This window comes from Sinohyriopsis cumingii, chromosome 17 (genome assembly GCF_028554795.1).
Source record: "Sinohyriopsis cumingii isolate HCF-2022 chromosome 17, ASM2855479v2, whole genome shotgun sequence".
Lineage (NCBI taxonomy): Eukaryota > Metazoa > Mollusca > Bivalvia > Unionida > Unionidae > Sinohyriopsis > Sinohyriopsis cumingii.
Genome location: NC_142977.1, coordinates 105645208 through 105671592, shown reverse-complemented (window position 1 = coordinate 105671592; position 26385 = coordinate 105645208). Strand labels below are relative to the sequence as shown.

General features: G+C 34.1%; 1 protein-coding gene across 3 annotated transcripts; it reads left to right on the top strand.

Annotated features, from left to right (window-relative positions):
* Positions 1-6631: 6631 nt before the first annotated feature.
* LOC149779616 (uncharacterized) lies at positions 6632-17096 on the top strand. Of its 3 annotated transcripts, none has more exons than XM_089938658.1 (2): positions 6632-6684; positions 14944-17096. In XM_089938658.1, exon 2 carries the CDS (start codon positions 14975-14977, stop codon positions 16802-16804), a length of 1830 nt encoding a protein of 609 aa, XP_089794784.1. In that variant the 5' UTR covers positions 6632-6684; positions 14944-14974; the 3' UTR covers positions 16805-17096. The 3 variants fall into 3 exon arrangements, with proteins under 3 accessions (XP_089794784.1, XP_089794782.1, XP_089794783.1); XM_089938656.1 differs by having other exon boundaries at positions 6632-6743; XM_089938657.1 differs by having other exon boundaries at positions 6638-6784.
* The last annotated feature ends 9289 nt before the right edge of the window (positions 17097-26385 follow it).

Genomic DNA, 26385 nt, shown 5'->3' with positions numbered 1-26385 from the left:
AGTATTAATTCAGATGCGAACACACCTAAGCTCAGTAAGGCAGTGTAGTCAGTATGTCCACATTAACAAAGTATGAGTTCTGATACGAATACATATAGCTTCAATACGGCAGTGCAGTTAGTATCTAAATCAGGTACTATCACAAAACTTGCTTCAAAAGAATGTGAATTCTCAGTGACTTTCAATTTAAAGCGGAGAAAAGTAAGACGCAATGCGTGCAAGACAAGCAAATCATGACACGCTGCATACGCAATAAAATGCTGGAGACCTGGTCTTCAGTTGATGGTTAAGACTGCTCATGGATATATATTAGCATCACAAATAAATGTACTGTATAAAGATTCTGCTTTCTGAAAATAATGTTACCGTTATGTTGAGTGGCCCAAGGCCCTCCGACGGGTCTCTTGCGGCCTCTTTGTCCTCTTCTGCTTTTTCCGAGCCCTATCCGTCTCCCACATCCCCGTTGATATATTTAGGTCAGCATCCTCTGAATTATCCCATAACAAGACTTTTATCTAACTCAGAACAGGAATACAATATTTTAAAATACAGGCTTAACAAACTTGTGTCAAACGTTACTTCCATTTATCAAAGACACTGTCATATTGCCACCGATACACACGAGGTTTGTGCGCTAAAGAAACGAAATAGCCATAATTTTGTCAAAACCATCCTTCTTTTTGTATTCTTTTCTAGAGTACGGACGATCCAGTCAAGTAACTAAATATTCTAAGGGAAATCCAAAAATGCATTGACAAAGAATATATGCACAATGATCATAAACTAAGTAACAAGAAAAGCAAAGCCAGTAAGTTTAGTAAAATCAGCAAATAAATTATTTCTTTAGAAACCAAACCGAAAATTTAAACGGAACTTCCCGTATTGTGAATTACACTCCAAATAATCCTAAAAGTTCTACCATAAGTCCCAATGTATGGTGTTCAAAATGCATTCCAATATAAAATATGCTGATGTGCCAACAGTCTTGACGTATAGCTATGTTAAATCCAGAATATATTTGAATGAATTCATAATAATCCTAAAATAGTGATTTAGTCCAAAAGGTCAATGAGCACATAGTAATTTCGATAAAAAGTTTTTAAATAAATGATTCCCCTCAAATTATATTTAAACACAACTAACAATGATTCTAGGGACTGAATTTCAAGCTGGAATGAATAATTGTTTTCTTATTCTTGTTTTATATACAGGCTGTCATTTGACATATGACACAACAAAATGACCTGGACTTATCAACTTTTCCATGGAAATATCCATAAATTCGTAAACAAGGTCAGATATCTTTACAAAAATATTAGCAAACAAATTGACAAAGACTATGTAGACCATGGTTTTTCGAAAAGAAAAACCATTGTATTTGACTCAAATGAAAGTAAACATATTGTTTACAAATGATCACTATCTTACAGTATAGTCTACAACAGTTAGTTATGTAATATGTGGTTTACAAATAACCCTTGCAATCTACAATCTTGGGCAAAAGTTAAATACACAATATAGATATGCATACCACTTATACCTATGTCTTTGGTGAAGCAACTTTTTTAGTTTCAGCAGCAGTCTCTATAAAGTAGAAGATGTCATATGAGAAGTACATGTTCCTGTAGAAATGGGTTTCCTTTTTTATTTTATCAAATTAGGAAACACCAGTCTTAAACCAGGTTTGGCAGGCATCGTGATGAACGGCGAAGAAGAACGAGGAGAAACCGTCAGCGAATTTTTGCATGTTTTAGCAGCAGTAACTCTCTTTCTAGCAGGAGACTTTTCGTCTTGGGGCATTTCTTCTTTTGGCATTTCTTTTTCTATTGTGAACTTGCTGCACCATCACTCTTCTTTTGAATGTCGTATTTTTGGTGACTTGGCTTTTGTTCTAGCTTCGGCATTAGGATCCAGTTTAAAAGGAACGAATAACGGCACCATGAGAAGAGCCAATTTACAAAAAAAAAAATAATTGGTTATCTTGTGTCGATTCTTGGATCAGTCAGTTATGAAAAAGTTTCTTTGGTTGCTTTTTTTTGTTTTTTTGGGGGGTAACGTTTTGTTTAAGGGGGTATATAAATAATGCCTTAAACTAAATGACGTGCTGTCCAGGTAAACGATGATGATTCTTCTCTGAAACTGGCAGGTAACAAGTTTGCACGGATTTTTACATTTTTTGTGAGCGAGAGCACGAATCAAATTAGCAAGAGGATGAGATTGAAAAGATGACGTGATGAAAAGTGGTATAAAGAAAAGAAGTGAAGGTTGTGTTATAATTGTTTTCAGAGAAATTGATGTCGATCCTGTTCGGAACAAAAAGAATTCTCCCGATGATGGTGATGACACTTATTAAGCATCTATGAAGTCCTAAGAAGGAGTGAGATTCGATTTCCCTAGCTTCGGATAAGACCGAGACTGGTCACTGTAGAGCAAGATACAAACATCTCCGTCAAAAGTGTGCAGACGTTATGCATCAACCTGTCGTAGACATACCGGAGAATGGAGATTCCTAGAGTCCTCGGGTAGGCTACGACTCTCCACATCATATTTGTAAATTCTCTGGGGACGGATCAAGTCCGAACGGAAGAGCTCGAAATTGAAACACGACCTCTTTGAGATCAAACCAGAGGTAGTTCCAGTGTAGAGAGAATATAGGAATGTAGGTTTCCTGAAGATCTGTGGAGACCACCCTGTCACATGGCTTTATGGCAACCCAGACTAAAGCTTTAAGCGTTCTTTCCGAAGAAATTTGTTTAATGCAGAATGGTCGATTATGAGCTGATACTTTCCGCCTTTCTTTCACACCAAAATATCGGAGAATAAAAGAACAGAGTCTGGTCAGTTTTCACTCTCTCGACTGCGACCTTCCACAGAAAGGTCTGTACTTCTTCTATGAAATGTGCCAGTTTATACTGGTGAAATAAGATGGGGTCCTTAATAGTGGATGATGTTCCCAGTCGATACGCAAACTTTGGGGTGAAAATGATCCACAAATTCTCAGCGATATCCTCCAAACTCCTGAAAATTGGGCTAGTCGAATACTGACTAGCACGCCCGGAAGAGGAAGACAGCAGGAGATGGTGCGAATCACTAGGGCCAAGCCTTCTCTCCTTGTGGAAGGGGGTGGATTCCGAAAGAAGTTTTCCCTTGGCCTTTCCGGACTCTTCGTTTAGCTAAAACGTGCGAGAGGGAATTTTTGAATGGATGCTGCTTTTGTGACTGCTGAGGCTGTACCTGCTTCAAAAATTTGGGAGAAGGTCGCAAATGGCGGTCATGGTCAACGCGTTTTTTTGGGGGGGTGGGTGGGTTCCTGTTTCGACTGCAAGTGAACGCTGTTGTTGATCACTAAAATTCTAAGATGTTAAGGAGGATTGAAACCTCTGGACAGGGTCTCTTCCTCAAGATGAGCTTAAATTTTGTTGTAGTACGCCAAAAGACAGAATCAAAATCTTTATCAGAATCAACCTGTACAATAATACCATTCATATTGGATTCTTCTGTAAAGTACATGATAGCATGTATATGTCTGATTATCTCCCCCATTACGTCTATCCTTCCTGAAGCCTTTATGGCTTTCATGTATTAATTTAAGCAAAAATTTTTTTTAAATTCGGCTAGGTATAACTGATGATGCTTTTCTATAGGAAATGTTTAATAAAGTAATAGGTTTCCAATTTTGTTTAAAATTCTTGCATTTAGTTTCCTTTGGCAATAATGTAATAATGTGTTACAGATGAAATTCCTTTTTGAATCCTTGATTTATTCATTTTATCAAAGACGTCCTAAATCCTTCCAAAAGAATTTATAAAATTCAGTAGTGACTCCATTACTTCCTGGACTTTTACCATTACTCATGTTTTGATTCATCTTGTGTTGGTTTAGGAACCTCAAATCTTCCCAGTATACCATCCAATTTTATTTGACTTATATTAGCATGTTGTTTACTAAATAGAGTATCATAGAAATTTTTCAACTCATTCAAACTTTTTAACTGATCAGCGGTTATTTGCTCTGAATCATATTTTACTTTTGTTATCGTTTTGTTCCTATAATGTCTTTTTGCAAGTTACCCAAATATTTTGTCGTTTTTTCTATCTTTTCTGTCGATTCTGGTTTTGATAGTAGTAGTAGTAGTAGTAGTAGTAAATAGTTACTTTATTTCTTCCAGTTCATTATTTACCTTTTGTATATATAATTTGTCTTTTAGCAACGAGTTATTGAATTTCCACAAATCTGGTCCCCTTTTAAAATGAGATGTGAGCATAATCAAGGAATGGTCAGATCTATAGCTGGGACATATATGTATACCGTTTATATCACTAAATCGTAAACTCTTTTCGTTTATCAAGAAAAAGTCCTAACGTGCCATTTTAAAATATTTTTTCTGAATAAAATTATAATGTTTAATTTCATGGTTATAAAGTATACACGTGTAACTGAGATGCATTTTTTTCTTCAGATCCAGTATTCCGTCCCTTGCTTTGGGATTATTTCTTGTTCTTTTATTATATACATCTATTTCGCCATCATGAATAAAGTCCCAGCCTGCACAGATGAAAGTGGTAGGATTTTCATACTCCTTAACTGACTATTCTACATCGTAAGATGTTGGATAATCTTCACTTGGGCAATACATATTTATAAGTCTTATTTGGTGATTCTCAACTTCCATATCAAGAACAATAATATTTCCTTTGCTATCCTCGAATCGTCTTGAAATCTTAAAATCTATATTAGTTGCGAAGACTATTATCACACCACGAGATCTGCTTGAACCAGAACGAAAGTAAAATGTATATCCCCACTCTGTTGCAACATATGTTTCGAATGCTTTTGTGAAATGAGTGTCTTTTAACAATATATGGAATATCCTTTTTTTCTTACAAATTAAAAAGCATCTTTTCGTTTTGCTTAGTCTCCTTGTATTTAAACACAAATGCTAACCATTTTCACATAAGATTATAAAATAGTATAATATTTATATACCCGTATAGCATAAATTGTACATATGGTAATAAAGGGCTACATAATTTGAGTGGTCCACTGAATGACCATGCAAGAAACATATCTTAAAAATTTTAAACATAAGAAGCGAGAGAGAATTAAAGTAGTGGGCACATAAATCACAATCAAAATAAATTAAAATTCATTGTCAAGGTTGAAAAATGCTTCATTTTGTAAAGTGAAGCACGGTGATTTTATGTACATACATACATACATACATACCCATACATACATACATACATACATACATGCATGCATGCATGCATGCATGCATACATACATACATACATACATACATACATACATACATACATACATATTGATTTGCGCTTATCCATCTAAGCAATAACTGCCATCTATTATTAATATTGTTTCTTATATTTCTTCTCCACAGGAGAAGCAGATTAATACATCAACACCCTTCATTTATAAATGTACTTAGTTTAGTATACTTGTATCATTTATACCCTATTCACTTTATAATGAACAACTAATTTAACATTGAAATTTAGTTAGCACTCCAGAGATAGCTCATAAAGCGCCAGCAAAGATTTACTGTAGGTAACATACATGTTTGTAATTAACCTATCCAAATATTTATGCTTTTCTCATGCTATATTCCTCGCATCCACAGTCATTTGAAACTATCTACAGAAATCCTTCTTTACAGTATATAGTTCAAGAGGCTTCTTCAAAAATCTAACATGATTCTCAAAATATGCATTTAAAAGAATAGAAATACACATGGAGTAAGTATTTAAAAAAGAATTCAACTACATTGGTAAATACACATGAAGTAAGTATTTAAAAAAGAATTAAAATACATTGGTGTGTGTATCCTTTACAGATACGGTATGTGTATCCTTTACAGATACGTAACAAGTAAATAAAGAGACCTTATGCCGCAGAACTCCTTACACGTTTTATTTACTATCAATACATTTACCGGTAACATTAACATTTATGGTCAACGAGATGTATTTATACAGTTCTAAATATTTGGAATGGACACGTGTGGGCCTCATTATATATATATATATATATATATATATATATATATATATATATATATATATATATATATATATATATATATATACTTAAGGTTGTCCGTAATTTACATATCTTACAAAAGTGTCATGCAATGTCTGAAGAAATATGATCACCACAATCCAGTGCTATATGCCTGGAACAAATAAATTGAATGAAGTGTTACTAAGAATAAAAAGAAGGAAAAGCGTCATTGCACCGATAGCAAGGCGACAGAGAGAAATTCTTTACGCATAATATTTTCCCAAGTAAATAACATTGCTATTTTTGTTTGCCTTTAAGTCTAATGGCATAGCAATTTTCATGGTCATACGATATAGTATCAGATCTCACAGGTAGAAGCGGTGTCGAGGTGTTTTCATTCACACATTGTATTTCAGACGAAACTTCGAATGATATTCAACCATATCTATGACACTATAGGCTAAGATACACATTATTAATATTATATATCAAGCTTTAATATATCTCACACGGAAATTATATTTATATCTGGTAAAGCATTTGGAGACTGCAAATGTTATGACGTGGAAACACGTTTCAAGGGTATATTTAGCTTGGCACCGTACAGGTGTGTGTCAAAAGCACAAAGGAGACATTTTCAAAATTCAGGTTTCAGTGGAAGTAAATGTGTGTTTACCCTAATTATGGACATAGAAATTAAATGATCTGTTTAGATTAGTCCAAAGGTAAATTTTAAAAGTCATATATGTAACGAATTGTTCATCGGGTAAGTTATGTATATTTGAAAACACGATAGTTTCTTTATCCCGAAATAGCATTATTACTTACCTATTTTAGATAACAGGAAACAGTTTGATTGTTTGATTGGAAAAGGAATAATTTGTCTCTAAACATCCAATGTCTCTTTAATAAACGTTGAATATCTCTTTAATAGAACGAAGACAGATGTTTATTGATAATTCACAAAAGCTTTTTTGGTTTAGGAGCAATGCCAGACTAGTGATAGAACGTGAGGCTTCTTTACCCCGACCCCAGTTGGCGTTATGTCTGTCAGCTAAAGCATACTGTCGTTCCTTGATTGCAAACTGTGAAAAAAAAGTTTTAAAATATTTTATTTTGTATTACAACATAGTGTATCAAATTCATATTGATTTTGGTAAAAAAAAGAAAGTATCATGTAGAACCAGTTCATTGACGTGTGTGTGTGTGTGTGTGTGTGTGTGTGTGTGTTCAGAGTTCAAAATTATGATATGGGTATATCAATATAAATTACACGGTAGTCATATGGTAAATTGTTTACCAATATTTGAGTTTTTTACTTAATCAAAGGTTAGGAGTGAGTCCTTCTAAGTTTTAATGCTGTCACGTGATCACTACAGATGATTGCAGTAAACTGGACGTGAAAAGAAAGAGAAAGAACATACAAGTTTCTCTTTTTCCTACATTGGCTCGCATTCAGTGATGCAGAATCGGAACAAGCAATTAATCTTCTAGGCTAAGACCAACTTGTATTGAATGGAAAACGATGCTAATCATAAATTGATGAATCGTCTCCAGCAGAGTGCGACAATAAATTATGAAATGTTTCGAAATTATGAGACTGACGGAGGCTATACCTGCACAAAAGTCAACGAATTCCTGTCTTACACACAGACACACACACACACACACAGATATATATATATATATATATATATATATATATATATATATATATATATATATATATATATATATATATATATATATACGTATTTATAAAAATTCTTTTAATATTGCCAAACATTCTCTTGTAGAATCTAGGGATAGAACTTACTGTTTCCACATAAAAAGGAATTACTACCTTACAGACCTTATAGATCCAAATATGTCCATTATATGGTATGTCCGAATAGTTAAACAATACATGAGTTATCCAGTGAGTGTTAGAATAATCATATATATATATATATATATATATATATATATATATATATATATATATATATATATATATATATATATATATATATATATATATATATATATATATATATATCTTGAAAGTGGAAAAAATACTTAACTGTTTTTGAAAAAGTGATAAGAAATTAAAATCTATAAGAATGCCTAACACCCATTACAATGATGATAAGATCATCAGCATCAGTTTCCTGTGTTATCCATTTATGCAGGAGAGTTATTATGCATACCAGCAACGTCTGTCCCTTCTGATAGGGTCTTTAGTACAGCTGGAAATATTATTTCAAGCCAAAGAGCAGCAATCAGTTCAGAGAACTTTGATATGGTACAATTTCTCCACAAAAAAAAACAGGACCATACCTTAATGTCCTCTTTGTAAACACTGTAAAAACTGGACTTTGACAGATTCGGTCATAAGGGCAAGGACGTGGATCTCTTGAAGAACATTCATTTGTTGATATTTTTTCTTTCGAACACAACTGTATAAACTGATAGACAAGCTAGAAACTAGCACCCATTTTTTTCCAGTTATAAAGAGCTTTGTTTCATCTAGTCGCGTTAATTATTTTCTGCTTTACAATGTTGCTAAATTGCACATGAAAACACACGTTTTTCATCAATGATCAAGTTATATATTAGTTTAAATTTGATAGTTACAATAAATATTGATTCTGGTCAGCCAAACTGGTTTTTCTGTGATTTATTTTAGCTGCTTCTTTAATCAATTGGTTTCTCACGTTGAAACCAACAATGGTTTTCATTATTTTGATATCACTAATTTACTATAGTATTCATTTTTCAACTCAAAGCAAGACATTTATAAATGATATAATATTCTATTACATGTATATTTACTTATCCTTTATCCCTTGTTATAATTGTACTTCAAACCACATGTATAAACCTTGTAGGCATATTAGTTCGTCGAACTTTTAAACCAGGCAAAATAATTTTTAACTCTTTTCTTGGATTTTTTCCTGCTGATAGAAGTTTTCACTCATATTGATATGTTTATTATTTTTTAAATCAGTGAAGTAATTATTACATTAATTGGTGTTCTGTGCTGAAATGAAAAACAACATGATTTTATTTTTATGTTCATATTGTATTGCATGAATGGGAATTGCTCATTATTTCAGTATAAAATATGCGAAATTAACGTCAGAATCATAACAGTTGCCAATGACCAATATGCATTGACGTATCGCAATAAAAACATGCTATACTGCAACATAATGCAATACGTTTCTTTCCTCCTTTCCTCAGACTTGTGTCCTAACCCTTCTGGCTCTGAAAACAAAACGATAATCGCCAGTCTGGAGAAACTTTCTGTGGTAACATCTCGTTTTGATCTTCTGTTCTTATGCACTCTATGATATATATATATATATATATATATATATATATATATATATATATATATATATATATATATATATATATATATATATATCGCTTTTAGCCTTTTCTACCATGAAAGTATTCAAATTATGTTTTAATTAAAGAAACACTATTAAAAGATAATTCTAATTTTGGCCACATTTTAGTCATAATTGATCACTTAATCCAGATTCCCACCACAACATCATGAAACTTGTGTTTTATAATGTTTTGTACCCCTGATTGAAACTTGACAGACAGATCTAAAATATTAATTGCGATATGGCTGGCACTTACATGCACTGTATTTCTCCCTCAGTTGTCCGATGCTTTTCTAAATCTGAAATTTATCAGCTCCTATACGAAATTATTGAGACACCAAATATGATGCAGACAAGTATCATATTTATCTAAAGACAAGTTTCGAAATGATGCCATGACATTTTTTTAAAAAGAAAACGCATTTTGAAATAATGAAACACTTTGTTGAATCGAACTGTTATTTAGTTCAAACAAAATATTTTATTTATTCAGAGTATTATTTAACTGAGACGAAATAATATCCTCGTAGCAATGTGGGAGAATAAGCAACAACAAATTAAATTCTCAAGATAGCCCATTTGGACAAGTTTTTAAAGAAAGTTTCCCCCAGAGTGGACACGAAGAAAGCAAGGCCTTATTCTGCATCTCACTTAGACTTATACATAATCATCCAAGCCGTGTGCGAAGAGAAGAAATGATGAGCTGAATTCTATTTTTTTAAACTTATATACATCTAGCTCATATTTATCTATATGTAGTACAGCTTTATTAACATCTAGCTAAGACTTATCTACATTCAGAGCAGGCTTATCTACATCTAGCCCAAACTTGTCTACATTTTGTCCACACTTACTTTTATATTTCCCAAATTTATCTACATCTAACCCAGGCTTATCTATATCTGGCCCGGTCTTCTCTACGTTTAGTCCAGTCTTATCTATATCTCGCCCATACTTGTCTACATCTTGTCCACACTTATCACAGACTTATCTACATCTAGCCCAGATTTATCAACGTCTACTCGATCTTATATATATCTCGCCCAGACTTGTCTACATCATGCCCAAACTTATCTATATCTCGACCAGACTCGTCAACATCTTGTCCACACTTATTTGTATCTATCCCAGATTTATCTACATCTAACCCAGACTTATTTATATCTCGACGGATCTTCTCTACGTCTAGCCCAGTCTTTTCTATATCTCGCCCAGACTTATATATATCTCGCCCAAACTTATATATATATCTCGACCAGACTTATCTACATCTTGTCCACACTTATTTTATATATCCCAGACCTATCTACATCTCGCCCAGACTCATCTATATCTCGCTCAAACTTATATATATCTCGACCAGACTTGTCTAAATCTTGTCCACGCTTATTTTATATATCCAAGACTTACCTACATCTAACCCAGACTTATCTAGATCTAGCCCAGACTTATCTATATCCAGCCCAGACTTATCTACATCTAGCCCAGACTTATCTACATCCAGCCCAGACTTATCTACATCCAGCCCAGACTTACCTACGTCTAGCCCAGTCTTATCTATATCTCTCCCAGACTTATCTATATCCAGCCCAGACTTATCTACGTCTAGCCCAGTCTTATCTACATCCAGCCCAGACTTTTCTACATCTAGCCCAGACTTATCTACATCCAGCCCAGACTTATCTACATCTAGCCCAGACTTATCAACATCCAGCCCAGACTTATCTACATCTAGCCCAGACTTATCTACATCTAGCCCAGAGTTATCTACATCTAAACATCTAACCCAGAAGTATCTATATATAGCTCAGGCTTATCTATATCTATCCAAGACTTTTCTGTCGGTAGATCAGACTTATCTATATCTAGCCAAGACTTTTCTACAGGTAGCTTAGACTTATTCGTACCTAGCCCAGATCTGCCAACTCGTACACTTTCACCCTTTCACCACAAGACTTAATGAAACAACCTTTATGTTAACGACTCATGGAACGATAACAAAATATACATAAAGACAAGCTTTGTGGTAAAATCGTAGTATTTGCTTGTCCAGGTTTGGTTTTAATCTTTTAGAATTTGTTGATAGTGTACCAAGTTTTGCAGTCAGTACATACTACATTTTAATCTATCCGTGTTCACGTAAATCTCGTTCATAATAAATGTTTGCTGTTCATCATCCGTGTTCACGTAAATCTCGTTCATAATAAATGTTTGCTGTCCATCATCCGTGTTCACGTAAATCTCGTTCATAATAAATGTTTGCTGTCCATCACTTACTATTTTTGTTATTATATATATATATATATATATATATATATATATATATATATATATATATATATATATATATATATATATATATATATATATATATGTATGTATGTATTCATTCAGTACTGAATCATAATGATACCAGTGTAGTCTCCCGAAATTTTAACATTCTCATAACATCTATCTATTAAACAGATAGCCAAATTGACATTTAAACATGAAAACCATAACACTTCTTTCTTGCAGTAGATAGTTTCTTCTATATTAAAACGATGATGATCTAACATCCAAATCGGTCGCTTTGCTAGCCATCTGGAAAATCTTTATATTGCGTCCTCTCCTGTATGTATTAGATGTATGTTAAGGAGCCATCGTACCTCAGCTGGGAGAGCGTCTCACTCAAATGAATGCAGGTCCGATACTGTTCTGACGACATTTTTGATGAATACTTTCAACTGTGCCTCTTATATACATGTTTGTAGTTTTCCTTTTTTTCTTTTTGATTGGAGGGGCAGAGTTAAGGTTTTTGGGGTTGGGGTTTTTTGTTTCGTTTTCCATAATTTAAATTTATTATAGCTGAACCAAACTTAACATATGAGTATATATTGTCTGTTAAAAGTTCAATGATTTTCTACCCATATTAGCACCTTCATGGGCAGACTCCATGACAAAGAATTTTGTACTTCATTTAGAGATGTTTTATGAACATGCTCGATGAGACATATAAAACGCTATTTTGGTACCGACTTTGGATATGTTGAGGCTTATCAACAATATCAAAGATAGTTTCAGCAGCTAAAAAGAATAAACAGATATAATAAACAGTCTTGGTCAGAAGAGATGAAGTTCTTTGAAGGAACTTGTTTTTATTGTTACGTATATCTGATGTAATTCATATTTATTTTAATTTTATTGTTTGTTTGTCAGATTTTTTTTCAAATTTATTATATTACATGCTATTATAATATAATCTTGTTTACGTGATTTGGAAATTTTTTCAGAAAATAGTTTGACCTTGACAGTTTATTTGGTAAACACTTAATGCTGACCTAATTTCCGACCTTAATTCAAAATTAATAACAGCCACCTGAACAAGTTCTTTTCTTATTTGTTTTTATTGTGGGAATAGTAAGCGTGAGATCTAGGCTGTATTGAATACGTGACCTAGGCTTGTAAATAAGTTTAGTGAAGTAAACAACTTTTTTCGGAGTAAAATGATTGGTTCTTATCAAGGGCTACGTAATTTTTTGTATATGTAAGCATGATCACGTGATCATCTATTTCGCAATTAGGCATTTCCAAAATTGCACATTCCTTAGTTTAAATAGTGATGTTTAAAGAGAGATCTCACAGTCTGGGCTTAAAAACGCTTAACGTCAAGTCGTTTCCTTCTGTTGTTGCCAGTTTTCGAGTTCTATGTTAATTTCTCTTCAGATTATTTTGATTCTCAAAGATTAATTCGTGTCTCTGGAAATATTTTTGTTCTCATACAGAATTCTTGAACAAAGACATTTCCTAAAAGCTTTATTATCATTTATTGTGTTTCTACAAGGAACTGTACACAACAACATTGAACAGGACACAGCATACGTCATTGCCTTCCATCTTGGATTCTTTATCAAGTCCTCGAACTTGGAATCATTGGAACAGTTTATTATTAGGACTTCTCAAAATTTATTCCTCGATTATTCTCTGATTATTTTTGGATTTGATTCTTGAAACCGTAAGTTGTTTGAAAAAAATCTCATTTTTACAGTAATTTTCCAGGGAAATAAATTATTTATTAAATTTTTCAAAGCTTGTTGTTTTCACTCATTCTTGTGTTGCTGTTTATTCTAGCCTAACCACGTAACATAAGATTATGCATTCAAATCGTTATGGAACAAACCAATTTTTAAAAAACACTTGGACCAAATAAGGTAGGGCGATATAACTTATCATTAGAAACTGATGTACATTGATTGCAGTATATATTAGGATAAAGTGTTCTTGAGATAAGTGATTATAAGCCCATAAATGGTGGCGCATTCACTTTCATGATCTTTTTTTTTTTTGTTCTCTTTTTTGTTTGTTATTTTTCTTTTCATTCTCATGATTTAAACTTCTTTCTCCGATTTCAACTTTTCACGCTCAGTTTCTGACTACCAATGGTATTTCAAGAAAAAAATATTAAGAATCCTTATGTTGTTGTTATGTTGTCTATGTCAGGTTATCAAATCCTTCCATATAACCTTATATTATTATTAGGCATGTTAGGTTATCATGTTCTTAAATTTGTATACAAATTTCAATGGCAAAGTCTACAAACAAATCGATTCATTCAGTGACGATTTTCAGCCAAACCTTCAACCTCGCATATTCTATTAGTAGCAAGACGTTATAAATATTGAGAGTTACACTATAATATTAACAACAATTTATGTGTGCAGCATAACAGTGTAGAACTTCGATTTTTATCTCTGTTTCTTTTGTTTACGTATTGACGTCCTTATTTGTCCTTTCTCCTGTCTCTTGTAAACGATATTGGGACAAAAACAATAACTATCATGCTGAACAAGCAGCTGTCATTATTAAAGTTTCATAGCAGTTTGTCATCAGCAGAAACATTTATTGTTATTTAGACCGTATCATACTGATACTATAACCGTGTCATCCCCAGTCCAATTGTCCAAGCAGGGCGCTGGTTCCTGTCATGGTATTTTAAGCATGAAATGGTTTCTTCTAAGGGCACCCTCTCTAAGAAAGAAGGCATTTTCTGCACATCAGTGGTGAATTTATGTAACATTTGCAATGCAATTGAAAACAAAGGGTAACGCAAAAGTTAATGACCAAACTGCGCATGTAGAATGTTATTTTATGGAGCGTATTAAACTTATCGAGATTTAAGACGGGTGACCCCCAAGGAGGGCAGGGTGCACCCCGGATAGTGCGTGACACCATTCGGGAGGGCATGGTAGGATCGCCCTCGTATAACATGGTTGGGACAAAATTTGCGTAAAATCTTTTTGAATCATGTTAATTCTAGATATGTCAAATGCTTACAAATTTAAATGAAGCAACAAAAGGACAAAGAATGTTTTGTCTACCTGGTGGGGAAATGGTGATACATTGTTTCTTAGAATCGTAAGATTTATCTGGCCAAATCATCTGATCATGCCTTCCTATTAATTTAGAAAATAATAGACATGTCCCATGATTTTTGTGTTTCGTTTATCCTGCATTACTAATGAATTACATAATTAATTTATAGTCCATATATTTCTTTCTGTTGCAGATCAGTCCACTTTCAGAGGAGTTTACTGAAAATGTCAGCACAGTCTCTGTCAACAAGCTTCCGAATTCCGATCATTTACATTATTATCATACATGTATCAATTGTTCTCATGATCAAACAGCCTCTGAAAATTTTACCTGATGTTCGAGTCGATTTAGATTTTTGTTATAGTGTGAGATATTATACGCATTTTCTTGGTGAAATAAACTGCAGTTCTGATTGTACGGTATATAATTCCCAGATTCAAGGACAGATTTATTACTCTTCAGAACAAGGGTGGCAGTTTCGGGAGAAGCCGGTCATATACATGTGCTCATGTAATTTTAATACAACAGAACTGAGAAATGGCTATGTTATAGGAAACGGTCTTGTCTCACACGAGTCATATTTGAACTATACATGTCACCCTGGCTTCACGAAGACTACATCGAGCAGACTTCTGTGTCTAGATGGTATATTTGTAAGCTTTGATAATATAGAACCTCCTGAACTAAAGGAAGAAACATCTGCCATTTTTCGCAAAAATCCCATGAGCAATAAAGACTTCACCAAATTAAACAAAGGTGTATATAAATTTGTAATTGATTCAGATAGATGGATATTTAAAGATTATCCTTCACAAAAAGGATTTCTTTACCAGGTTTACAATGGCAAAGTACCTTACAAACTTCTAAGCAAGCAGGGGCAAACTTATTATAAAGATGGTTATATTGACATATCCAGCCGTATAGAAATTAGTTGCATTAAGGATATCATATATCCACTTATAACAATGGATTCTGTTCCCCAAAATATTGCACATATTTTTTCAGTTTCTGCCGTTGGTTTCCTTATCGTCATTTTTTTTACAGTAGGAATTGTACTGTTTTGCCTAGCAAGAAGAAAAGTGTCTAGAGCATTGCAAAAGCAATCGAGTAGAGAATGCTATCCTCTATTTTCAAGCATTCGACAGGAAAGTGCTTCAACATCGAGTGGTGAATTCGGCCTTGCAACTGCATCTGCCAAGTCTCTAAGCAAATTCTCTACACGTTTATCTAACTCTGGAGAGCTATATTTAACCGAAAATAAACATTTATTTTATTCAAGGAGTGGTATGTGCAGACTTGCATGCCAGCTTACGCCGATGGTTTTAAGAAACAACCTTTCAAGTGACGATAATTTTGGTACAATTCATTCAAAATATCGTGAAGATGACCATGGTATTGAAGAACATCTGCCTGAGAATTCAGAAAGGCCTCAGTCTTCAAACCTGACAGAAAATATATACTCCTGGTCAAGACATATTTTAAAGAGGTCAAAATCGGAGTCCGACGTATCAGAAAAGTATTTGCGATCCAGAAACTATTATATAAGGTCACATTCAGATTCAGTTATAGTTCATTTTGGATCCTTAATGTCATTGTTTAAATATAGTTCAGCATCAGCAAGTAAAGTGTCAAAAGAGAATATTGCAAAAGTGGTTAATGACGCTTCGCTAGAGGAATCCAATGAACAACTGGAGAGAATCAATCAAGCCTTAGAAGTATGTGTGGATGTGGAAGTAATTAATGTGCAACAAAAATCAGATGACGGTTCAAATTTTGATGATGATATTACTTTACATAGGGAGGATAATGATAAAAGGGAGATAACTCCGTTAATGCCAGAGATTCGGGACATGAAACATGGCAGCAGTCCTGTCTCTATGCCAAATACAGGTGTTCCAGAAGATGGTGAAGAAAAACTTCTGGGCAATAATGGATGCACGCTTGATTGTAAAGATTCAGAATCAGAAATGGCTCGAAGTCTTCTTTCCTCACGAGAAATGGATTCAAGTTCTTTAAGAAGGCAGTCAGAACCATATATGTTTACACCATCTTAATTGGTAACAAAGTTTTCTGTAGGAAAGACTCCCGCTCGCAATCATGTCTTGGTCAGATAGAAACTGATTGTATTTGACTGTTACAGTAATATATTAATTTGTATTTCTCAGTTAATACTGTTATCTAATATTTTTTCCTGAACAGAGTTAAAAGGATTTTATTGCCATTTTTAAAAAGAAATCATTTGATAAATGTATGTGTTTTGTAAGGCATTATTCAACTCTTCATTTATTTTTCAGTTTACTTGTCATATAATTCCTGGTGTAATGGAGAGTAAATTTAAAGTTCTTACGGGCTCGTTTCCTATCCAAGCTACATATGGTATAAGATTTAGGGCTCCGCATCAAAATACAAAAGCCTTATTGTAATCATCTGTTTTATCCATCCATCTGTCCATCCATGTACACTGCTTGCAGCCGTTACAGAAAACTTGAAGCCATTTGGTAGGTGAATTGCCAAGTACACGTAGATGTACTTTTTCATGGGATTTTAACAGAAGACTTCTTAAAATTTCTAAATGGCCCTAAAGAACAATTGTATATACGGATCGATCCACAATAAGAGAAGGTTCGCTCTCGGGACACTCCACCTCCATTAAGGACCCCAATTTCAAGATGGAAACATCAACCTCAGTCAGTAACATTATGAGGGCGAACGACGTTATGAGGGCGAACGACGGAGCGGGTCTACACAAGCCTTCGGTATCTTCATCAAAACAGAACTTATTTTCGACCCTCAAGACATTCCTGAGGGTCATGATATTGTTTTATAAGCCATCAGGTAATCAGTGTTAACAAAACCGATTGGTCTCCAATTTTATAAATTTTTTATAAATTTGTAAAATGTTTATTCTTTTATGTATTAATGAAACAATGCCTAAATTATGCGAACTATATATTTCTCCCCTCTGAAAACAGAACCTGAAAGATTCCATAAAATGATTATTTATAGAGTGTCCAACGATTTAGCAAAATCCACGTGAGCCATCGGGTTTACGAATTTTTTTTATTTTCATGCTTTTAATGCTATTTTACATTCATTGTTCATTAGGGATCGTTCACGTGATCAATTTTATATAATTTAACGACAAGGCATCATAATTCGCAGTACCAGGGCTGAACAAAATGGATAACCCGACGCACGAGCTTATTCCCGGGGCAAGTGCAAAATGAAAAGCCCTAATTACAGTCCTAATATTTATGTACCTCATTTTCCTGTTTCGTCCTCTTTCGGATCAATTTTTGTAAGATTTTAACCGTGTTATTTATAATGTATAGTCAGGTATCGAGTATTTGAATATGTGCCAACAGCAAGACAATTTAAGTTCGACAGGGTCGAATCTACCGGAATATATCACAGTTATTTTTTGAACATCTGGTATGAGTTAAGAATGTAATAGACAAAATATCTTAAATCGGTATGTAGACAGGAAAATTATTTTTTTATGTAAATGATGCGAACATAATAACAGCCACAATTTTTCCCCATGGAATACCGATCTAAAATATTTTGTCTAGCCAATTCTTGAATCGTATTAGATGTAACAAAATGAGATACATTCCGTTAGAATATATCATGCGTGTGGGATTGATTGGGCGACGGATGACTTGCACTAAATATAAGATACTCTTGTTTATATTTGATAATTTTGACAATAAACAATCACTGTTATTCCGACAGGCAACTAAAACACTAAGGTTAACAGGTTAGTAATTCTATAAACAGAAACAGCATGTATATACAACAGCAAGTTGCACAAAAAACCAAATTCCAACACTGCATTGAAGTGCATAATCAAGTACCCACAAGTTAAGAACAGAATCTAGTCCTATCTGCATAATCTAATATGCTGCCCTTGAACATCGCTACAGACATTAAAGACTGGAAAATGATAAAGAAAAGTACCAAAAAGATGGGAGAAGTAAAAATGTGACCAGGACAAGTAATCTTTCTATTTATTAGTCATTAGCACTGGACAAATGACTGAGAAAAAAATCTGTACAGACCTTAGTACATACCACTTCTGAATATATATATATATTACAAATAATAATATCATACAGGTTAGATAATTTTGTTTTAATTTGTACTCTGCGGAGTACGCGAACCCAGATCTGCAGGTAAACGGCACCCATTGTCTTACCTGCTCAGACGAGTCAATATTCCATCACGACTATGCACATATCACCATAAAAAGGATGCTACTAAGTAAATGGTATATGTACTGGTGCATAGCAGACACGCTCGTATAGCGACTCAGTAATTGATTCTCATCTATCTACACAGCCATTCCAGATTCCTACGAAAGAAATCAAGGTTTATAGGAATAATTAAAGAGAATTACATACACATATCAAACAGAACGGAATGTGTTATCCCTGGGTTCTGCTGAAGAATGTTTGATAGCACTTCCCGTTTTGCAGTTTTTAATGGAATCCCATGAATCGTGGTTAACATTATGGTCTTTGCCTGAAGATGGGGTTCTCAACAAATCACATCGCTCACACACGTTGTATTAGATTTATTGCCCTTTCTTTATGTTCTCTCAGTGCAGGGTATAACACAGCCTCGTTAGCCCCGATTGCCTCACAGTTATTGTGCAGATTACCATGATACATTTCGAATACTATGGTCTTCACCTTAAGATACGTATATATTGACAAATCATTTTGCCCACACAATTTTTGTTTTGAGTTATGTGCCATTTTTGTCTTGTACCTTAATGCAGTGTATAACACAATCTTTTCATAGTCGCTAGCCCAGATTCCGATATGTTAACCCTACCTAGACCTTGGTAATTCGAACAGATATTTAGTGCTTTGTCCTAGCGACACCAATTGTATTTCATGCTTCCCTTTATATGCCATGCCAACTAACCGATAGCGTGTAACAGCAGTGCATTGTACATCGGCCGAAAATGGTGGAGGCAATTGACTTCAAAAGGATACATTGTAAGTTTAACATCGAAAATAGGACTACGTCCCAGAGAGAAGCCATAACAGGTATATTTGAGAAAACGTATTTGTACAAACACGCACCGGCAGTGAAAAATTGCTTATTTATGAGTCCATTCAATCTGTGTGTTAGCCTTATCTTGATTATGGAGGAAAATTGTTCAAATTTGAACAACTTAAGTTTGATTGGCTGGCCGCCGCATCTAATGAAATTCACAGACCAGGAGCACAGAAATATCTGCTCGATCCGCCAAATGTGTAGATAGGGTTAACATATCGGAACCTACGCTAGCGAAAATGCAATCTTGTTAGAGCAACTGGTCACGTAATGTTCCTCAGACTGCCATGAACCTTAATGTATGGTCATCACCTGAAGATATGCATATTGACAAATCACTTCGCTCTCACAATTTATGTTACACTTATCGCCCTTTTAATAGCGTGAAGCAGTGTATGGCACAATATCGTTAGCGCAATTACAACGGCAAATTTTCTTTTCATGGATTCCTGTCGAACTTGGAATATATTATGTATGGTGACAGATTATTCATTCAGATATGTTAACATATTTATAAATAAGTTGTCTTAAGACGAGAAAGAAGTCAGCCTTTGGAAAGTCTGAGTTGACATATCCAAATGTTGATGTCGACATAATAAGTGGATTATTCGACCAATAGCCACTTACGCCATCTGTGGTGACATATGTCTGCTACTAATACACTTAAGTCATAGCTTCAAATAAGTCGTCATCAGACGCAAAAATAAGCTGACGAATCTAAATTTTAAGGCGACATAAAGCATAGAAAAGATGTTATATCGCCTGAAAACTGAGATTAGTAGACTTGTTGCGCCTTTGAAGAGGTCAAATTGGTAGTGATGTCTACAAATTTTAATGATTAAGACAACTTATTTAAGTGAATAAATGGAAGAAATATATAACCACAGATGGCGTAAGTGAGCATTAACACGGCTATTGGCAATGCATCTTCGACAACAAATGGGTAAGTCGACTTAGATTTTGCAAAGGCTGGCTTAATTCTCGTCTTAAGACGACTTATTTATAATTATGTCAACCTATTTGAATGAATATGTCGTCTTGGTTGGCAGATATCTGCCACTATAATCACGGACATCATCCAAACATGTTCACAAATATGTGAGCTGCTATGATTTTGTAAGAGTTATTGTCCTTTTTAACTCACAGATGGATGAAATGACAGAATTATTTGATAGCTACTACTTTTGCAGCTTTTGTGTGGATTGATATGTAACGTAACTATGGTCTTCAGAAAACACTATGTATGTTGACAATTCATTGCAATCGCATTCCTTTCAGAAAAAGTATGGAAGTAATCCACTTTCTTTAATGTACTTTCATCTAGCTGTTTATCTGGATCGTTTCTTCATTTTCATCTAGCTGTTTATCTGGATCGTTTCTTCATTTTCATCTAGCTGTTTATCTGGATCGTTTCTTCATTTTCATCTAGCTGTTTATCTGGATCGTTTCTTCATTTTCATCTAGCTGTTTATCTGGATCGTTTCTTCATTTTCATCTAGCTGTTTATCTGGATCGTTTCTTCATTTTCATCTAGCTGTTTATCTGGATCGTTTCTTCATTTTCATCTAGCTGTTTATCTGGATCGTTTCTTCATTTTCATCTAGCTGTTTATCTGGATCGTTTCTTCATTTTCATCTAGCTGTTTATCTGGATCGTTTCTTCATTTTCATCTAGCTGTTTATCTGGATCGTTTCTTCATTTTCATCTAGCTGTTTATCTGGATCGTTTCTTCATTTTCATCTAGCTGTTTATCTGGATCGTTTCTTCATTTTCATCTAGCTGTTTATCTGGATCGTTTCTTCATTTTCATCTAGCTGTTTATCTGGATCGTTTCTTCATTTTCATCTAGCTGTTTATCTGGATCGTTTCTTCATTTTCATCTAGCTGTTTATCTGGATCGTTTCTTCATTTTCATCTAGCTGTTTATCTGGATCGTTTCTTCATTTTCATCTAGCTGTTTATCTGGATCGTTTCTTCATTTTCATCTAGCTGTTTATCTGGATCGTTTCTTCATTTTCATCTAGCTGTTTATCTGGATCGTTTCTTCGTGATACTCGCACTCTGTTTCCTTTAATGTCAAAAAAAAAAAAATTATTTTAAAGTTTTAAGCCTTTCTTATAAACCATGTTAAAGTAAAGTTCGATAAATGTTTTCTATTCGTCAAATAAAGCCAAATATAAGAGAATATTTTGAGTTATTTCAAATTCCTCATTAGATAAATGAATATCCTTAAAACCATAATCAGCTGTTGTCCTGAATTTGTTCGTTGTAACTATTTTCATCTTATCTGCATTGGGATGTGATTGTGATAATACATTTATCTGAAGAATACCTTGAATGACGTCACTTCAGCAACTTGGAGTTTTAAAAAAGGAAACATAAATTAAATATAAATTTAATAATAGTACGCGGGTATATTCTGTGATGAACTGAGTGACCTTCCATGGTATCAGGTTCAAAATTAAATGGCATGGCAAATAAGTCTGTACTGCATTTGTCTTGTGAACGTTTGAAATCAGAATTGTTAGAAAATAGTGATTGCTATCAGATTTGTTTTGCTGGAGCTTATCAATCATGTTTGAGATAGTTTCAGAATTATCTGACAATTCGAACGATAATGACATATCGATAAAACTATTTTGTTTGAATCTATATATCCAGGCCAGTTAATGTATTTACCTCCAGTACAAGTGAGGAAGGCATACAACTATGTGTGTGTGTGTGTGTGTGTGTGTGTGTGTGTGATTTGGATTTTTACGTAGCTTTAACAATTTTTCAGTCATATCGCTACGATGTCTACAGTGTGACAGTTTATAGTGATGTCTAGCACTGAGGTACCATGCCCCAGACATGTAGCATCATGTCCAGCCCAGTCACATTATCATGACACCAGTCCTAACCCTAACTTCATAATGATGAGAGCCTAGCGTGGCAACGGCTAGTACCATTTTTACAAGTCTTTGGTATGATTCGATAGGGGTTCGAACCCATGGCCTCCCGCATCCGAGGCGGACGCTCTAACCACTAGGCCATCGGAGCAGTCAGCAACGCATACAAAAAAACAACACTTTTTAATCAGATCACGTTACACATTAAGATTTGTTTTTTATTACACAATAATATTTGGACATTGTAAGACACTAAACAAAAATATGAATACGTTCAAGCCTTCATTGCAATATCTTGTTGTCTCTTTTTATAGTAAATAATTGTTTTATATTATTATTATTATTATTATTATTATTATTATTATCGCAAGGCAATTAGAAACCGTACTTTGTAATAGCTTGCAAGTGAGCATTACTCGTATCGGTCTATTCGGCAACAGTGAGATTCAAACCAGATTGTATTGTCTTCCTTGGACTAGACAGAAAAGTCGATGCGGCATTCATGTTATGGCTTGATAGAGAATAATAACATAATATAATATAATATAATATAATATAATATAATATAATATAAAATTATATAATAATTAAAAACCTAAAAATACAACTACAACAACAAAAGAAACAAGAAGATGAAAATGAATATATTCTTCTCTTGCCTTCCTAATGTTCATTGTGCAATGGAATGTGGACCCACGGAAACTGACAAACTTATAGATTAGATGGGTTTTTTTTATCCAATCAACCTGTGTGCAGAGGAAACCAACGATTCTTCTATTTTTTTTATCCTAGGACTTCTGGTAACAATTAAAACCTTTTGTCCAGATTTAATTTTTGCATTTTTCTTTCTTCATTATGATTTCCATCAATCTGATTTGACAGGTCGTTGTGAAATTCTTTTGCTGATACCTGTATGAACCAAAAACAGTTAAAATAATCTAGCCCCGCCCACTGCCAGTACATTTTGCCCGATATTCGCATGGAATATTACGTGTAAAATATTTGCAATCAAAATTGACGTGAAGTTGGCTTAAACGAACAACTAGGGCAGTACTATCATATCATGCTTAATGTGTATAATAAGTAATGCTGTGAACAAAAACAATAAGCCCACAAACAAACACATTCTAATTTAAATATAAATCCGAATGATGGATAGAACACAAAATGCAGATAATTCAGTGAGAGCAAGAGAGGGGGAACGAGAGAGTCGCGATCCCTCGCTTTCTAAAAAAGTTCTTCCAAGTTATATTCTGGTCTGTACATTTTAAAATTGTTACATCAAGTAAGACCAAAATTAATGCATTATTCAGGGGGCTTGACTAAATGCTGATTTCACCTCGCGATTAGACAATCTTTTGTATTCGGGTCTATAGTCTTATTTCTGTTTTTGTACACACAAAAAGTAAAACTACCCCCCCAAAAAAAACAACAAAAAAAATGAAAGAAATAACCTTCTCTACAGAAGTAATTCCAGTTGAAATAAATAACTTTTGTTTAGATTTTGATGGTTTGGTCGCTGCAGTACTCACCCATAACAACTGAAAGCTATCGTCGAAGAGTTACGGGGGGGGGGGGGGGGGAGGGGGGATTTAAGCTGAAACTATAGCCAGTGTTATAATGTTGTAAAACGCTTAGAGCTTCTAAAGATTAGGCGCTATACAAAGTCCTCATTAATATTATTATTATTATTATTATTATTATTATTATTATTATTATTATTTAAAGATATCGTAAGAGTCCTAAACGGAAGAATTTAATGTGGATAGACCCTGATATAGTAGAGTAGTAAAACATAAACTGGGTCAATCGAATTGATGAGTTCTATAACAGATTTTTTTTTAAAGTAGGTCAAGTCATGCATTGTTCGCGTATGAAACCTTGCTCTCTCTCTCTCTCTCTCTCACGCACACACACACACATTGAGGTCACACATAAACTCACATTTCCATGGATAAAGTCGATCAATCCATGAACACGTTTACACTGCATGTGGCCGCATTAATTTCGAAATTGTCGAGGAGGCTCGTGCTATACATTTTTTAAAACCGTAGAAGCCCTAAACAAACACACCACACCCCTGCTAACGCTTCAAAAAGACATTTACTATCAGCTTTTATCAACTCTCTAGCTACATCAAATAGGAGCTACTCCAAAATTTCGACAAAGGAAAATAAGGGGAAAATTAATTATCGAAATTAATATTGCAGCTTATTCATATGCTTATTTGTCTTCCATGGATTTTACTGTGGGTACTCAGACTATATAATTGTCTTCCATGGATTTTACTGTGGGTACTCAGTCTATATAATTGTCTTCCATGGATTTTACTGTGGGTACTCAGACTATATAATTGTCTTCCGTGGATTTTACTGTGGGTACTCAGACTATATAATTGTCTTCCATGGATTTTACACTGGGTACTCAGACTATATAATTGTCTTCCATGGATATTACTCTGGGTACTCAGACTATATAATTGTCTTCCATGGATTTTACACTGGGTACTCAGACTATATAATTGTCTTCCATGGATTTTACTGTGGGTACTCAGTCTATATAATTGTCTTCCATGGATTTTACTCTGGGTACTCAGACTATATAATTGTCTTCCATGGATTTTACTGTGGGTACTCAGTCTATATAATTGTCTTCCATGGATTTTACTGTGGGTACTCAGACTATATAATTGTCTTCCATGGATATTACTCTGGGTACTCAGACTATATAATTGTCTTCCATGGATTTTACACTGGGTACTCAGACTATATAATTGTCTTCCATGGATTTTACTGTGGGTACTCAGTCTATATAATTGTCTTCCATGGATTTTACTCTGGGTACTCAGACTATATAATTGTCTTCCATGGATTTTACTCTGGGTACTCAGACTATATAATTGTCTTCCATGGATTTTACACTGGGTACTCAGACTATATAATTGTCTTCCATGGATTTTACTGTGGGTACTCAGACTATGTAATTGTCTTCCATGGATTTTACACTGGGTACTCAGACTATATAATTGTCTTCCATGGATTTTACTGTGGGTACTCAGACTATATAATTGTCTTCCATGGATTTTACTGTGGGTACTCAGACTATATAATTGTCTTCCATGGATTTTACTCTGGGTACTCAGACTATATAATTGTCTTCCATGGATTTTACTGTGGGTACTCAGTCTATATAATTGTCTTCCATGGATTTTACTGTGGGTACTCAGACTATATAATTGTCTTCCATGGATTTTACACTGGGTACTCAGACTATATAATTGTCTTCCATGGATTTTACTCTGGGTACTCAGACTATATAATTGTCTTCCATGGATTTTACACTGGGTACTCAGACTATATAATTGTCTTCCATGGATTTTACTGTGGGTACTCAGACTATGTAATTGTCTTCCATGGATTTTACTGTGTGTACTCAGACTATATAATTGTCTTCCATGGATTTTACTGTGGGTACTCAGACTATATAATTGTCTTCCATGGATTTTACTGTGGGTACTCAGACTATATAATTGTCTTCCATGGATTTTACTGTGGGTACTCAGACTATATAATTGTCTACCATGGATTTTACTGTGTGTACTCAGACTATATAATTGTCTTCCATGGATTTTACTGTGGGTACTCAGACTAAATAATTGTCTTCCATGGATTTTACTGTGG

Excerpts from the sequence above, each read along its gene's own strand:
- LOC149779616 (XM_089938658.1), top strand. The coding sequence starts at position 14,975 with ATGTCAGCACAGTCTCTGTCAACAAGCTTCCGAATTCCGATCATTTAC.